This window comes from Sturnira hondurensis, unplaced genomic scaffold, assembly GCF_014824575.4.
Source record: "Sturnira hondurensis isolate 20B ecotype Veracruz unplaced genomic scaffold, ASM1482457v3 Scaffold0000880, whole genome shotgun sequence".
In the NCBI taxonomy this organism is placed as follows: domain Eukaryota; kingdom Metazoa; phylum Chordata; class Mammalia; order Chiroptera; family Phyllostomidae; genus Sturnira; species Sturnira hondurensis.
In genome coordinates this window covers 19,933,859-19,948,112 of record NW_028073511.1, presented here as the reverse complement: position 1 = coordinate 19,948,112, position 14,254 = coordinate 19,933,859, and the positions used below count along the sequence as shown (strand labels likewise).

The window sequence follows — 14,254 nt, the reverse complement described above, 5'->3', positions numbered from 1 at the left end:
CAATTTTTATCACGATGGCGGCAAGACCCTGTCTTTATTTGTTTTTTCCAAGAGGAGAAAGCATTTCTGTTCATACTTGGTTTCTCTTGCCAGCCTTTGTCCCTGATGCATGCCCATCATTTTGTTTGGTTGGTTGGTTGGTTTTGTTTTGTTTCTTTTTAAAGTAAAATAAGTTTATTATTTTATGCCTATGTTTACTTTTTATTTCTGTCTTCCACTCTCTTTAGTAACTTACATCGACGAAGATGAAAATGAAATACTCGAGTTATCATCAAATAAAACGTTCTTGGTCACACTAAAGATTCCAGAGGAGTGTGCCACTGAGGAGGAACTGCCTCTGCTGCTCCAGAAAAGGGTAATGACCTCATGCACGGTTTACTGAGTTCGTCACATCAGCAATATGAACTCCGACACAACGGTTGGCATAGGGCTACAGAATAAGTAGCTTCAAGCTTGGGTTTTGGCTGAAACAGACACTTACAAAAGGATTTTCTCTCATGCAGAGCCAGAGAGCAGAGCCCTCTGCTGGCCTCCAGCTAAATGCACCCTGGAGGGAGGGGGGGCAGTGTTCTGTTTCTTCACTCTTCTCTTAAATGTGATTTAACCTATAGTTTCGTTGAGGATCTATAATGTGCGAGACAACATACCAAGTACCAGGGTCTCAAACTCTATGCTGTTAATAGGGGCTCACGGCCCAAGAAGAAAAAGGAATTAAATAGATAATATAAGATGGTGTGATATATTCTATTGCTGAGAATGTGTTTCGTTTTGCAAAATGTGTGTGTTTTGCAACCACAAAGGTGGGGCATCTAGATGCCCTGAGGTGGGGATGGAGGCTTGGAAGGCCTCCTGGAGGAAGTGATGCTCTGGATGGGAGTCTGCTCAGCAGTGTACTGTGCGTTCCACGTGCTCTGTGGTGGGGTCTTGCCGAAGTGAGGCTGAACAGGAAGGGAGGGTCAGATCCTGAAGGTTTTCCTACTCTTTGTGAAAGCACTAAGATATTTTAATCTGCAGGTTGATATGGTCAACTTTCATTTCAATGGTGAAGAACACCAGAGACAGCGTGTATTTAGAAGGTATTGTAGTAGTTCCGATGGCAAAGGAGGGAGCCTTGAACTAGGGTAATATCAGGGGAAGAAGGAAGATTCAAGGGAGATTTCAGAGGTCTTCTCACTCCATAGGATTAATGGCTACATGGCTGTGGGAGTGCAGAAGACCGTGATTCCAGGCTCTTGGTTGGGTGGCCCTACGGGTGAATGTGGCGTGATCTACGGAGTGGGAAATTCAGGAGAATGCACCCTCTGTGAAATACGGGTGGTCTGCAGCCGGACCATGAAGGGTGGCTGGGGAAGGCCTGGTCATCCTGTCGAAGACAGGGTGGTTCACAGCCAGACCCAAAAGTTTTTGATAAGAAAATCTAAGCGAGGCCAGCCTGCTGTCCATCGCATTCTTGTTTGCAGTGATGGGTCGAATGGGGTGAGCCCTCTATTTGACTTCCGTCTGGTTCCTGCCGAAGCTCCGGGAGGAGGCGACTCCACCCCGGTCATGCTGAGTCAATTCCGAGTGCCCAAGTGCCTAGCAGCAACCCCGCTGCCTTGGTCACAGGAGTTTGTACTCTGGGAAGATTATTCCCGTTTCTCCTCTTCCTTTCCCTCGTTCATATCTTTTCTGCAGGTCCCTTTTCCTCCTTTCCTTCCAGCTGCTTCCAGAGCAAGTTGCAGAGTTGAAGAGACCCTTGCTGCTTCCCTCTTGGTTTTTTAATCAAGGGGTTTTTGTATTTGATGAGCAGAAATGAAAAAAATCAGCAACCACACATGTCACTTGTTACACTCTGGACTCTCGATGTGAAAGTGAAATGGACGTTAACTATTCACCGCAGACCCACATTTCCTGCGTAGAGCCCAACACGAGCAGATTCCACGGGGATTTGTGGCTCGTCATCGCCGTGTGGTGGGAAAGGGCCTGACACTGATTCCTGGGCCTCCGAGCTGCTTTCTGTCTGGCTAGTGGGAGTCACCATGCTCTCCTGTGCACTTATAGGTGCATATAAAGATGCATATAAAGAACCTTGTAAAATTTTTGAAAAATGATTTGCGGATAATGAAAGTAAGGTGCAGTGAAGTGAAAGAGACTCCTGGTGCCCAGCGTCCCAACAGAAATAAGGAGCTTGGAAATATCACTGTCTTATTGTCAGTTGAGAGACCCCCTTCCTTCCAGTTAGGACAGTTTCCTAAAGTTTCTGGATACGGAAGGCAAATGGGAGTGGATGTTGGAATACTGTGTCCTCTCGTTTGCTTTCCTGACTTGCTTTCATGAACACGGTTTCCTTGCTCCTGTCATATCGAATTGCCAGTGTTCTCTTACGGTGGGGCCATTACTCTGCTAAAGTCATCCCATTAGCTGTGTGCCTGTGCCTGAGGCAAGGCTTAAGGATGGTGCCTCTGATAACCTAGGGGAGGTAGCTCTCTTATTCTGGAAGCTGTTTTCTAACTAGCCTCTGTGCCCGACTCTGGTCATCAGCTCACTAAGCTCTAGCTCAGTCTGCACATTTTACCATAAAATAAGAACTCCACTGTCTTTGCGATTATACGCCGTTCCCACTTGGTCCCACTTTCCAGAGGAAAGTGCCCTACTTGTGGCTTAAAATGGGTGTTTTTTCTTACAGTGACGCTCTGGAGAAAGGAGAGAAGAGCCGGGTGGCCTGTTCTGTGTCTTCCCAGCCACTGCGCTGTTCTCTCCTGCCCATGCCCTCCGCTCTGTGTGGGCTCAGGCTGCTGACCACCCTCATTGTTAAGGCCACGACCTGTCAGTGTGACACATAAGAGAAGCTGATATCTCATCCCTGTCATATGATCCTTATAAAATGAGATTTTTTTAAGTGAGTGTGAACTTGACTTTTGGTTGGTGCTAGGCCCATTTCTTTCTTCTTTTTGACCCAGAGTCTCTGGATAAGTCCGTTTCCAGCTGGCATGGACTCCCCGTGGTCCAGGAGAGGTTCTGCCTTGTCAGGGGACACCCGGTAAAACCCGACAGGAATGCATGTGTTTGTTTTACTTGTTCTTGTTGGTTTCAGCTCGTGGATGTGTACAGTTCATCGCCGTCCCTGAGCCGTTACTTTACTTCAGTGGAAACAAACTTCAGGTAAGACCCTGGAGGATCTGGAAGGGGGCACCACTGTTTGCCTAGAAGGACCTCCCAGGTCTCAGAGCTCAAAGGGATCCAGCGATACACTTGTAAAGTGTCGGTGCTGGGAGGGCCTTTGGACACCAACTAGCTCACCTCTCTTATTTCAAGAAGGAGAAAAATGAAGCCCAGATTAATTAGATGACTCCACAAGGTCACACGGGACAGGAAAAGCCAGTCGCAGGCACGCCGTTCCTGTTAACAGGGGGCTCCCGTGAGCTAAGGGTCGAGATGGAACTGGAGCTCAGCGAGTGATGTGGTGTAAGCGATGGAAAGCATGCATCCGCTTATGGTTTCGAGGGACGCAAGTAATGCAGGAGTCCATGTTCCCTGTCTAATATTAAAGAGATAAAGATGCATATTACAGGGAGAGTGCCTTCTGTTCCCCACCACCGGCCTCCTAGCCCCGGACACTGTGTACGCCGATCCATTCCATGCACACAGTGAACTCACTCCCTTCTACAGAATGAACGACATCAACAGTTGGGTGGGACTTCTTCTACATGTGTATTTACCATATATACTTTGTGTACTATACATGTATAGCATGAACACACACATATTTTTCCTTTTTAAGTTTCCTCTTAATCTTTAATATCCTTGCGTATGTCGATAGGCACCTAGGAAAGGACCTATGTGTATAGAAGAGTCGTTTGATTATCCTTTTGTTTGTTAGGACAAAATTTACCTGAGTGTTATTATCTACCACCCCTAAGATATCCCTGGAGAGCGACCGTCAAAGGCCTTCCTCTCACATCCACGTCCCCTCCCTCGCCTCACACTTCCCAGCCATCCTGTGAATAGTCCTGGGGTGGCAGCACAGCGGGAGGGGGGGGAGGGGGGAGGGGGGGCTGGGCAGCGCTGGGCCTCCTCCTCCGTGGATTGCTCCGTGTGTGTTAGCTTCTGGTGACTTCTTGTCTTTTAAACTTTATTTTTCAGTTGCAGTTGATGTTCGGTACTAACTTGTTTTAGTTTCAGCTGTGCAGCCTAGGAGTTAGGCGGTCAGATGTTTTATAAAGTGCTCTCCCCGCGGTTTCCAGCACTCTGACCCCACACGTAGTTAGGACAATATTGCCCACCGCGTCCCCCGTGCCGCCCTTTAGGCCCGGTAACTGTTTTGTAACTGCCGATTGGTACTTCTTCATCCCGCCCCGCACCTCCCTTCCATCGGTCTGGTCTCTGTGTCAGTCTGTTTCAGTTTTGTTTCTTTATTTTGTTCTTTAGACTCCCCGTATCTATGAAATCACATGATATTTGTGTTTCTCTGAGTGACTGACTTCACTTAACGTAGTGCCCTCTAGGTCTGTCCATGCTGTTGCCAATGATAAGATTTCATTCTTTTTTATGGTCGAGTAAGGTGACTTCTTTGACATTGTTCGTTTTATTTTTTATTTTATAAATATATTTTATTAATTATGCCATTACAGTTGTTCTATTCCCCCCTTCATTCCCCTCCACCCTGCACACCCCCTCCCTCACCATTCCCCCCTTTAGTTTATGACCCCGTATCTCAAGTTCTTTAGATTCTATATTTCCCCTACTACTCTTGCCCCCCCATCTATTTTCTACCTACTGTCTATGCTATTTTCTGTACCTTCTCCCCCCTTCTCCTCCTCCCACTCCCCTGTTGCTAACTCTCCATGTGATTTTCATTTCTATGGTTCCGCTCTTGATCTAGCTGTCCTCTCGGTTTGCTTTTGTTTTAGGTGTGGTTGTTGATAACTGTGAGTTTGCTTTCCTTTCACTGTTCATATTTTTCATCTTCTTTTTCTTAGATAAGTCTTTTAAACATTTCATATAATAAGGGCTTGGTGATGATGAACTCCTTGATTTGATCTTATCTGAGAAGCACTTTATCTGTCCTTCCATTCTAAATGAAAGCTTTGCTGGAAAGAACAATCTTGGATGTAGGTCTTTGGATTTCATGACTTGGAATACTTCTTTCCAGCCCCTTCTTGCCAGTAAGATATCTTTTGAGAAATCCGCTGACAGTCTGATGGGAACTCCTTTGCAGGTGACTGTCTCCTTATGTCTTGCTGCTTCTAGAATTCTCTCCTTCATTCTAATCTTGGCTAATGTAATTATGATGTGCCTTAGTGTGTTCCTCCTTGGGTCCAACTTCTTTGGGACTCTCTGAGCTTCCTGGATTTCCTGGAAGTCTATTTCCTTTGCCAGATTGGGGAAATTCTCCTTTATTATTTGTTCAAATAAGTTTTCCACTCATGGCTGTTTCTTTTCCCCTTCTGGTGCCCCTATAATTTGGATGTTGGAATGTTTAAAGATGTCCTGGAGGTTCCTAAGCCTCTCCTCATTTTTTTGAGTTTTTGTTTCTTCCCTTTTTCCTGTTTGGTCATTTCTTCCTTCCTTCTGATCCACTCCCTTGATTTGAGTCCAAGTTTCCTTTCCATCATTATTGGATCCCTGTGCATTTCCCTTCATTTCAATTAGTTTAGCCTTCATTTGTTCCTCTAATTTGTGACTAAAATCAACCAGTTCTATGAGCATCCTTATCACCAGTGTTTTGAACTGTGCCTCTGAGAGGCTGGCTATTTCTTGGTCGCTTAGAGTTATCGGCTCTGGGGCTTTGGGTTCTTGAGCCATGTTTTGGACTGTTCGTGGCTGACATTGCTCGTTTTAATCACAAACTGCTGGTTCTAAAGCACCAACAGAAAGGGCAGAAGTGCATAATCAGACCCAGCGTGATTTCCTCCATGTGCTTGCCCCAACTTATAACTCGAAGACTGAGACGGGATGATGTTCAGAGCCCGGGGGGCTTTTTCAAGAATCCAGCCTCCCATGATGGGCTTAGAGGAGGTGCAATCGCATAATGGGTTGGGGTTGACCCTGGGAAAAACTCAGGAAAATGAGTAAAATGTGGCTAAAAATCCGAAGACGTACTGTAAAGAGAATCTGCCTTTTAAAGTTATTGGAAAGAAAAACCCAAGGATTTTAGTATTTTGGATAATGAGATTCTTACTGGGAAACATTTTTGTTTAATTTTTTAAAAGATTTTATTCATTTATCTTTAGAGGGGAAGGGAAGGAGAGAGGGAGAGAAATATCAATGTATGGTTGCCTCTCATGTGTCCCCCACTGGGAACTGGCCTGTAACCCAGGCATGTACCCTAACTGGGAGTTGAACCGTGATCCTTTAGTTTGCAGGCCCATGCTCAATCCACTGAGCTACACCAGCCAAGGCTTTTGTTTCATGTTTAAAAGTCTAGGCAGAGTTTCAACAATGTTGAATTGAGTAACAAAAGTCACTACCTCCAAACACACCGTTGTTGCTTGGAGCAGGAGACAGCCACACGCACGGCGACATTTGTGTCCACAGGGGGATCCTGACCTCAGTCCCAGTTCCAGCAGGAACCTGGGAAGTGTCCATTGATTCATCAGCTGCTGGACCCACTCAGGTGGGGGGCAGATGAGGCAAAACCCACAGGGGTCTCTGCTTCCCTGAAAATCCCTCTTCTCCCCTGAGAATTCAGCCTTACACAAATTCACCCTGAGACCTTATTTGCTGGTGTGACGCTAGGCAGAACAATCCTCGCACTCAGCTGCTGGCCTTGGTATTGTGAAAGTCAGCCTCTAGTCCTTTCCTTGTGCCAACCCCAGTCCTTGCTTGTGGGAGTGCAGAGAGACTGTGTGTCCAGATGTGACCATCATTAGCGATAATTAGAAGGTAAAGCATAAGGAACACCTGTAAACTAGAGTCACTAGCTCAGAGTTTGAAAGTGTGTTTCTCATCCTGCCTTCTGTGGCATCCTTGAAACTGTTTCTCCAGAGTCTCGACTGCCTGTTATTCATTTAAACCACAGGGTTTGCCACACTTCTTGGCTTTCTTATAGTTTGTAAACTGTTGTCAGCCACATTAATGGAAAGGTATTGGTCTATGTAACCTCTGGCCACAAGAGGGAGCCCTTTGCCTGTCCTTAACAGGACTGCGTTCACTACCAGGACTAGTGTGTCTACGAAACTTGCCCTGGGTTGAGAGTTTCAGATTTGGCCATCTCTTAATGATTTTATCGCCTGCTCTTAATTTGGGTCTTTTTTGAAAGTAATAAGATAATTTTGGAAAACCTAATTGTTGACGTAGCATTTAACAAATGATATATGCTATTCAACTGAGAATAGTCCTATGATTGTTTTTTTTGGGGGGGGGGAAGCGGGGAAAATATTTTCTGGGAAGATGAACGCTCTTCTTCTTCAGGTCTCCTTCCTGAGAGCTGTGAGGCTGGCAGCCTTGGGAGTGGAAATGGGACGGAATAAGTTTCTCAGTTAGGAAACAAACCCGGGAGGTATGATTTGCTGCTCATACAACAGGGCAGTTGGTGGAAGCCCAGGAGCTCTGCACCTCTGGTGGCAGAGAGCTTTGGACCCCACTTTAAACAACAACGTGGGCCCTGGGTGGGTAGCTGAGCTGTTTAGAGCATCATTCTTATACGCCGAGGATGTTGTATGTCCAGTTCCTGGTCAGTGCACGTATAAGAATCAGCCAATGAACGCATCAATAAGTGGAACGGCAAACCAATGTCTGTTTTTCTGTGCGTTTGTCTGTTGTCTCCTCTCCTCTCTCTCTTGGTGAAATCAATAAATTAAAAAAAAACAAAAAACCAAATAATTAACTGGCTAAAGCAAACAGCTCTGACTGACACACACTTGTTGGGGTGGGGAATGGATGTAGTGTGAGCACATGGAGAGGGGGATACCGAAGGGAACAGGACTTTCCTGGTCTGCCTTGGCAGGAGGGCGGGGCAGGTTGAAGAAAGGCTGGTGATGGGGCAGGCGATGTGCCAGCCCTTGGACCCACCTGGACGATAGCTGGGTCCCATCTCTCCCCTCACTGGCCTCTCGGTGGACTCCTATAGGGAGTGTGTTCGAGGAGGAAGGGGTAGGTGAGGATCACCTGAACTTTTTTGTGCTAGACCTGTGGAGTGGGATTCTGCCAAGGCAGCACACCCTTTGCTATTTTGTACTTAGAAGAGCACATGGAGCTGATACAAAAATGTTGTGGCTAAAACCAATTTTGGAGTTGCAATGTGATCTCGTTGTGTTTGACTGTCTCTGTTCAGTTTGCCCTTCAGTGGAGAAAATGCCACCATAACCTACCACCTGCAGTTTGGGGTTCCGTCGGAAGATAAAAATTTTATGAAATACATGATGAGCGAGGAATTGGTGCTGGGCATTTTGCTACAGGACTTCCATGATCAGAACCTGTCTGCTTGTGAGACTCTGGAGCTCGATCCAGAGTCCCTCTTGCTGTACGGTAAGTCGAGCAAGTCAAGAAGGCAGAGTTGTGCCGGTGAGCAAGTGAGACAGACTGGGGACAGCGGGTTGGGGTTGATTTCCATGCAGGTGATGTCTGCTGTTCCCTGGAGGTTACACCGTCCCTGCCCTCCACCGTCAGGCTGAGCAGTCGGGGGAAAATGATGGAAAGAATAATTCAACTATAAAGATGAGGATTGCTGAATGTTTTCTTGTTGTACTTCACTTCCATGCTAAGCCCCACATTTCACTTCGTAATATTATTAGTTCAGGTCTACCTCATTTTATTGTGCTTTACTTTATTGTGCTTCATGGATGTTGCATTTTTTACAAAGCGAAGGCAAGACCCCTCACCAGCAAAAAGATTTTTACTTGCCTTATTGCGATTCTCTCTTTATTGTGGTGGTGTGGAACCCAAGGCTCCATTTCTCTGAGGTATGAATGCAACCTTCATGGAAACACCATGGTTTTGCAAGAGAAGTAAGTGTCAAAGAATTTGAGATAAACAGTGGAGTTAAATCACTGAAGGATTATCTCACTATGGGAACTTCACTCTTTTCCTGTTGAAGGCCAGTGAGCTCATTAACAAATTAGTAGAGGGGCATAAAAAGTCAAATTAATCTCTTTCCTTAGAAAATTATAATAAATTCACTCATTCACTTTTCAGACTAACAGCAGAACAAGAAAAGTGATGCGTTGTCTGATAAGCATAGAAGACACCCTGCTTGTCAGGAGAACGTTTCATGCTGTGCCCAAGACCTAGGAGAGCGGAAGGTGGGAGGTGGAACAGCCGCAACTTGGAAATGTCCTTCCATTCTCTGCACTGAAGCTCCGACCTTTTACTTTCTCACTTTCCCTTTCTGAGTCCTCCCTTGCAGAGGCACTGGCTCTCGTTAGCCCCAAAAGCCAACAGTCTTGGGTATTTTAAGTTCTCACCTACCATCCATCAGAAACATTCTTTGCACATTCGTGGTCGTAACTACTAGTTGAATGAATGAGCAAGGCAAATCGGAAGAAGATGTGGTTAGCACCAGGCACGGTGCCAGCGGCCTGGCCTCAGAAGTGCGAACAGAGAGGTTGTGAATGAAGCACTTGTGTGACTTCATAGCGAGCACGAGAAGAGGCGATCCTTGTGATGACACATTTCTTGAGGACGGGAGGTGAGAGTAGATTAATCCTGGCCCAAGAACCCAGAAAATTACAGTAAGCAAGCGGGTAGCAAGAATGACATTTAGAGGGCCAAACTTCAGCTCATTGGGAAACTCTCATAAATGAATAGTTTACCTACAGAGCAGCCGAATAAATAATGTGTGCCTATGGGCCAGGCTGATGACATGCATGTGTGGGGTAAAGGATGAGGCACCTTCTACAAGAATTTTAAAAAGAAAGAAAAAAGCCCTATGACCTCATCTTGTGTAAAGAGGTGAGCGAAGGGAACTCCACCAGCATCTGTGGTGTGACTGACTGGTCTCACCTTCCTCAGGCCTCTCTGTCCATTCTGAGGTTACCTGCCCTTTCCAAACACAGGTGTAGGCGGGCAGAGGAGGGTGAGAAAAGGTTTAAGAGGATTGGACTTTGAGGTTGGGAGTGTGTTACAGGGCACATTGCTTTTGAGGCCCCAGGCCAGCTCAGCCAGGCAGCCTCAGACCCAGACCCTTCCCCAGGCCCACACTCTACCTCTGGCCCCAGGGGTCAGTGTGAGGTAGACTGTTTCTGTGCCTCAGGAGACTGTGCTTTTTCTCCTGGACGTTTCTTTTGGGGGGACTCCTGTGACCCCACATCCACTTCCCAGGGCATGCCTGTGCAGCATGTTAGCCGTTCAGTATTTTCAGGAATATGACTATCAGTTTGCTCTCCAATAGAAGGGTAGACCAGGACCAAATGAGAGAAGGCATATAAGCCAAGGGAAGGGACAAGCTGAGGGGAAAACTCCAAAGAAAGGGAAGAGAGGCTGGGGGCTAGGGTCGGGCAGGCAGAGGCCCCTAGGAGGGCCCGAGTGAGACCCAGTGGGGTTCTTAGGCCAGTTCCCCCTGTTCACATGCACTGTGGGCTTGGAGGGTTACTCCCACACCTGTGATGAGCTGGGCAATCGTTTTTCCACAAAGATAATGCTCTAATTCTTCAAAGAGCAGAGATTCTTTTAATCGTTTGTTTGTATTCCCATTAGAGAATTTGAAGACAGCCAAATACCTTCTCCCCAGAAAATCAAGTGTGTAACTTCTCCCCCAACACAAAACTTTACAATCTCAGTTTTCCCGGAATTCTCCGAGGCCAGCCTCTAGTTCCCTGGGGCCAAATGTATTTGACCTTTAGGGTCAGAACCTTACGTTGGGCTCTGATTCGGATCCCTGGGGGTAGTGTGTGTGTGTTTCCCACGTTCTGATGTGGTGCCACAGTGACTCGTCCACCCAGCTGCAGGCATACTTTGCTGCCTCGTAAAAATAAAAGCTTCCCTTACAATTATCATCACAGGGGAGTTTTTAACTATTTACCTTTGCCTCTGGGTTTTATTGAGGCGCAGCTGACGAGCGCGCGGCGGGTTTAAGGTGTGCGTCACGATGACTCACACACTCGCTGCGCGGTGGCTGCCCCAGCCAGTGCAGTGAACACCTGCCCCCTGGTGGTTGCCGGTAAAGAACGAATATTCAACTGAGTGAACTTAGAGAGCTCATTGGCTGTATTGGGTGATTCAGGAATCAGGCAGCATCCTGTCCAGTGAATAGAGAGTTGCTCAGAGAAATTATACAAAATGAAAGGTTTTTATAAGCAGGAAGAGGGCAGGGCAAGGAAATTGAAAGGATGGATTAGTTCTGGCAGAGTAACCTTCCCTCAAGGGAAGGGGGGTGGGATTTCCAGGCAGATGACCTCACTGGCACTGACCAGGAAATTCCAGACTCGTTGGTTTTTAGTCTTTTTCCTGAGAAAGGCCGACAGTGTGAGTGACTTAGGCTCTAAGTCAGTCTTGGTGGGACTTAGCAAAAGGGACTTCATCTTGAGCTATTGTTTTCTTTTTGACATAAAAATGGTTTTTTCCTTGTAATAAGAACTTTCCAGGCCCACCCTCTTAGCAACTTGCAAACCTACCATACAGGAGTGTTAGCTATAGTCAACATGTACATCATATCCCCAGTACTTATATCTCATTTTTAAAATATTTTATTTATTTATTTTTAGAGAGAGTGGAAGGGAGAGAGAAAGAGAGGGAGAAAGAGAAGGAGAGAAACATCAGTGTGTGGCTGCCTCTCACACACCCCCTACTTGGGACCTGGCCCGCAACCCTGGCATGTGCCCTGACTGGGAATCCAACCGGTGACCCTTTGGTTTGCAGGCTGACACTCTATCCACTGAGCCACCAGTTGGGGCCCACTATTTACATATCTTATAACTGGCAGTTTGTACTTTTTAACCACCTTCATCCAAATTACCCACCCCCCACACTCCACCACCAATCTGCTCTCTTTTTCAATGTTAATTTTTTTTGATTCCACATATAAGTGAGAGCATGTAGTATTTGTATTTCCCTGTCTGACTTATTGCACTTATTATGATACCCTGTGGTTTAAAGAAATTTGTTTAATGCGTCAACCCCTTCCACGGCCCCTGTTTTTGAGCTTGTTCACCTTATGTGTGTTTGGGGCCTGGGTATAAGGAGGAGAAGTCTGTTGTGAACACCTAAACCAGGGTCTTATTTTGGACGGCATGAACTCTTTTGGATCTGGGTTAGTTATTTTGTACAGGTTCCTCACATGCAAACAGTCAGTACACTAAGAGGTAACACAGGCACAACCAGATTTCTGTGAGAGAGAAGATGAGAAGGTCCGGGAAGGGAGAACAGTGAATCTTGTTTGCACATTTTGGGTAAAATGACGAGCTGGTTGCGAGCAGAGAAGCTGGTGTGAGTTTTGTCCTTGAAAGAACCACCCGGGATATCAAGGGAAACCATTCTGGCTGTTTATGGACACCCCCCCCCCCGCCCCCGCCGAAGGCTTGGAGAGTTTAATAAAGAGCAGTCATCCTCATCGAGGGCACTTTTGCACCCCCTTACCCCTCTCAGGGATATTTGGCAATGTCTGGAGACATTTTAAATTTTTTTTAAGATTTTATTTATTTCTTTTAGAGAGAAGGGAAGCGGGGATGGAGAAAAAGAGGGAGAGAAACATCACTGTGAGAGACAAGTATCTGTTGGCTCCCTCTTGCGCACGCCCCAGATGGGGACTGAACCCTCAGCTCAGTCATGTGCCCTGACTGGGAATCGAACTGGTGACCTTTCACTTTGTGGGACAGTGCCCAATCAACTGAGACACACCAGTCAGGGCTGGAGACATTTTTAGTTGTCACAATTGGGAGTGTATGTTGGATACTGCTATCTAGTGTTGAGGTCAGGGATTCTTCTCAAACATCTTCTAGTGCTTGCTACTAGGAGCAATCACCCAGCCCCCAGTGCCAACTGTGAGGCCCTGTGGGAGAAGGGCTCTCCGTGGAGGGACCCCAGGTCCTTGTGTGGGCAGCACCCCTGGGTCAGGCCAGCTCCACACCGTCCCCTCATCAGACTTTCTCACGATATACTGTGCACCTTTCAAAAAAAACCCCTGAAAACTTAGAGGTATTTTTATAGTGAGATTGTGAAAAAAAGACTGAATGTTAACATGTCCACAGTACCCACAGGCCTCATCAAATGTTTCCACGAATTACACCAAAACGAATGAGAAAACAGTGTGCTACTTGCCTTTTGAAAAAAACTCAGAGGGGTGTGTGTGTGTGTGTGGACTGAAGAGTACATTTGTTAGGAACTTACAAATATTCCAATTTTATATGAGTGTATATTCAAAACAGATAAAAATAGAGACATACATGTTTAAAATAAGCATGGTTCTAAAAAACTTAGTGCCTGTTGTTTGTATTTTCTTTTCAGAGTGAAGTGATCAAGGTCAGCCTGTGTCTGAAAGCAGTGATTCCCTGAATCATGGGATAAGGAGAATTTATTCCATTTTACAGGAAAAAAAATACTGTGAATTAACATTGAAGGATGTGAAATGACCAGAGGGCTGGGCACGGTCCCTTTTCTCCTGCCTGTGCAGTTACAACGTCCAGCAAAACAGCAGCCGACAGCTGTCCTGGCTCCACTTGTGATAAGGGCAGGAAGCCAGCCGGGGCAGGAGTGATGGGGTCGCGGGGCGGACCTTGCAGTGTGAGATCATGGCCATTCTGGAAGCACCAGCTGTTTCCACCCACGTGTGCACACTTTCTTTTAGGTGTTAGAATAGTCTTTCCAGCAGGATCCCGCCACCTGTGCCCGTGGAGTGAGCCCAGGGAAAGGTGGCCGCAGGTCAGGGAGAATTGAGCGGATGACTCACTGAGATCCCCCACCCACTCACCACTATGTTTGCTCTACCTCTAAGCAAGCCTGTGAGGAAAAGAAGGGCACTTTGCAGGATCAAAGCAGCATCGTTCTGTGTCTACTTTCCTGACCTGTAGCTACGTTTCTTAGGTAATCAGCTGTAGGCAGACACATCATCCAATGTGACTGTGTTAGCTATAGCTGCAGAAAGAAGATGTGTGCTTTGAAATTATTTTTGCATCTCCTCATTGTTCCTGTGGCTCCTGAACACCTCTTTTAGCAACATGCTCCCCTGAGAGTTTTGAACACACTGCTGTCGTTTTAGATAGTTTTTCCGTGTGTATTCTCACAGCCTCCATCAGGGCATCATGAAGACTCCTACTGTCTGCTGCAGCGGTTGCGCTTTGGCTTTCCATCGCCCGGGGTCATTGGCCTTCCTGTACGACCCAGTGTCTTCAGGCACTGACTG

General features: G+C 46.5%; 1 protein-coding gene across 1 annotated transcript in view; it reads left to right on the top strand.

Moving 5' to 3' along the window:
- The window catches only part of CUNH3orf52 (chromosome unknown C3orf52 homolog), a 28,255-nt gene extending 14,254 nt beyond the window's left edge, over window positions 1-14,001 (top strand). The window contains exons 3-6 of the mRNA XM_037055316.1: window positions 228-355; window positions 3,074-3,141; window positions 8,255-8,448; window positions 13,360-14,001. Of these exons, the coding sequence (XP_036911211.1) occupies window positions 228-355; window positions 3,074-3,141; window positions 8,255-8,448; window positions 13,360-13,364 (395 nt within the window). The 3' untranslated portion in view covers window positions 13,365-14,001. The remainder of the gene's footprint in view (window positions 1-227; window positions 356-3,073; window positions 3,142-8,254; window positions 8,449-13,359) is intronic.
- Window positions 14,002-14,254: the final 253 nt, after the last annotated feature.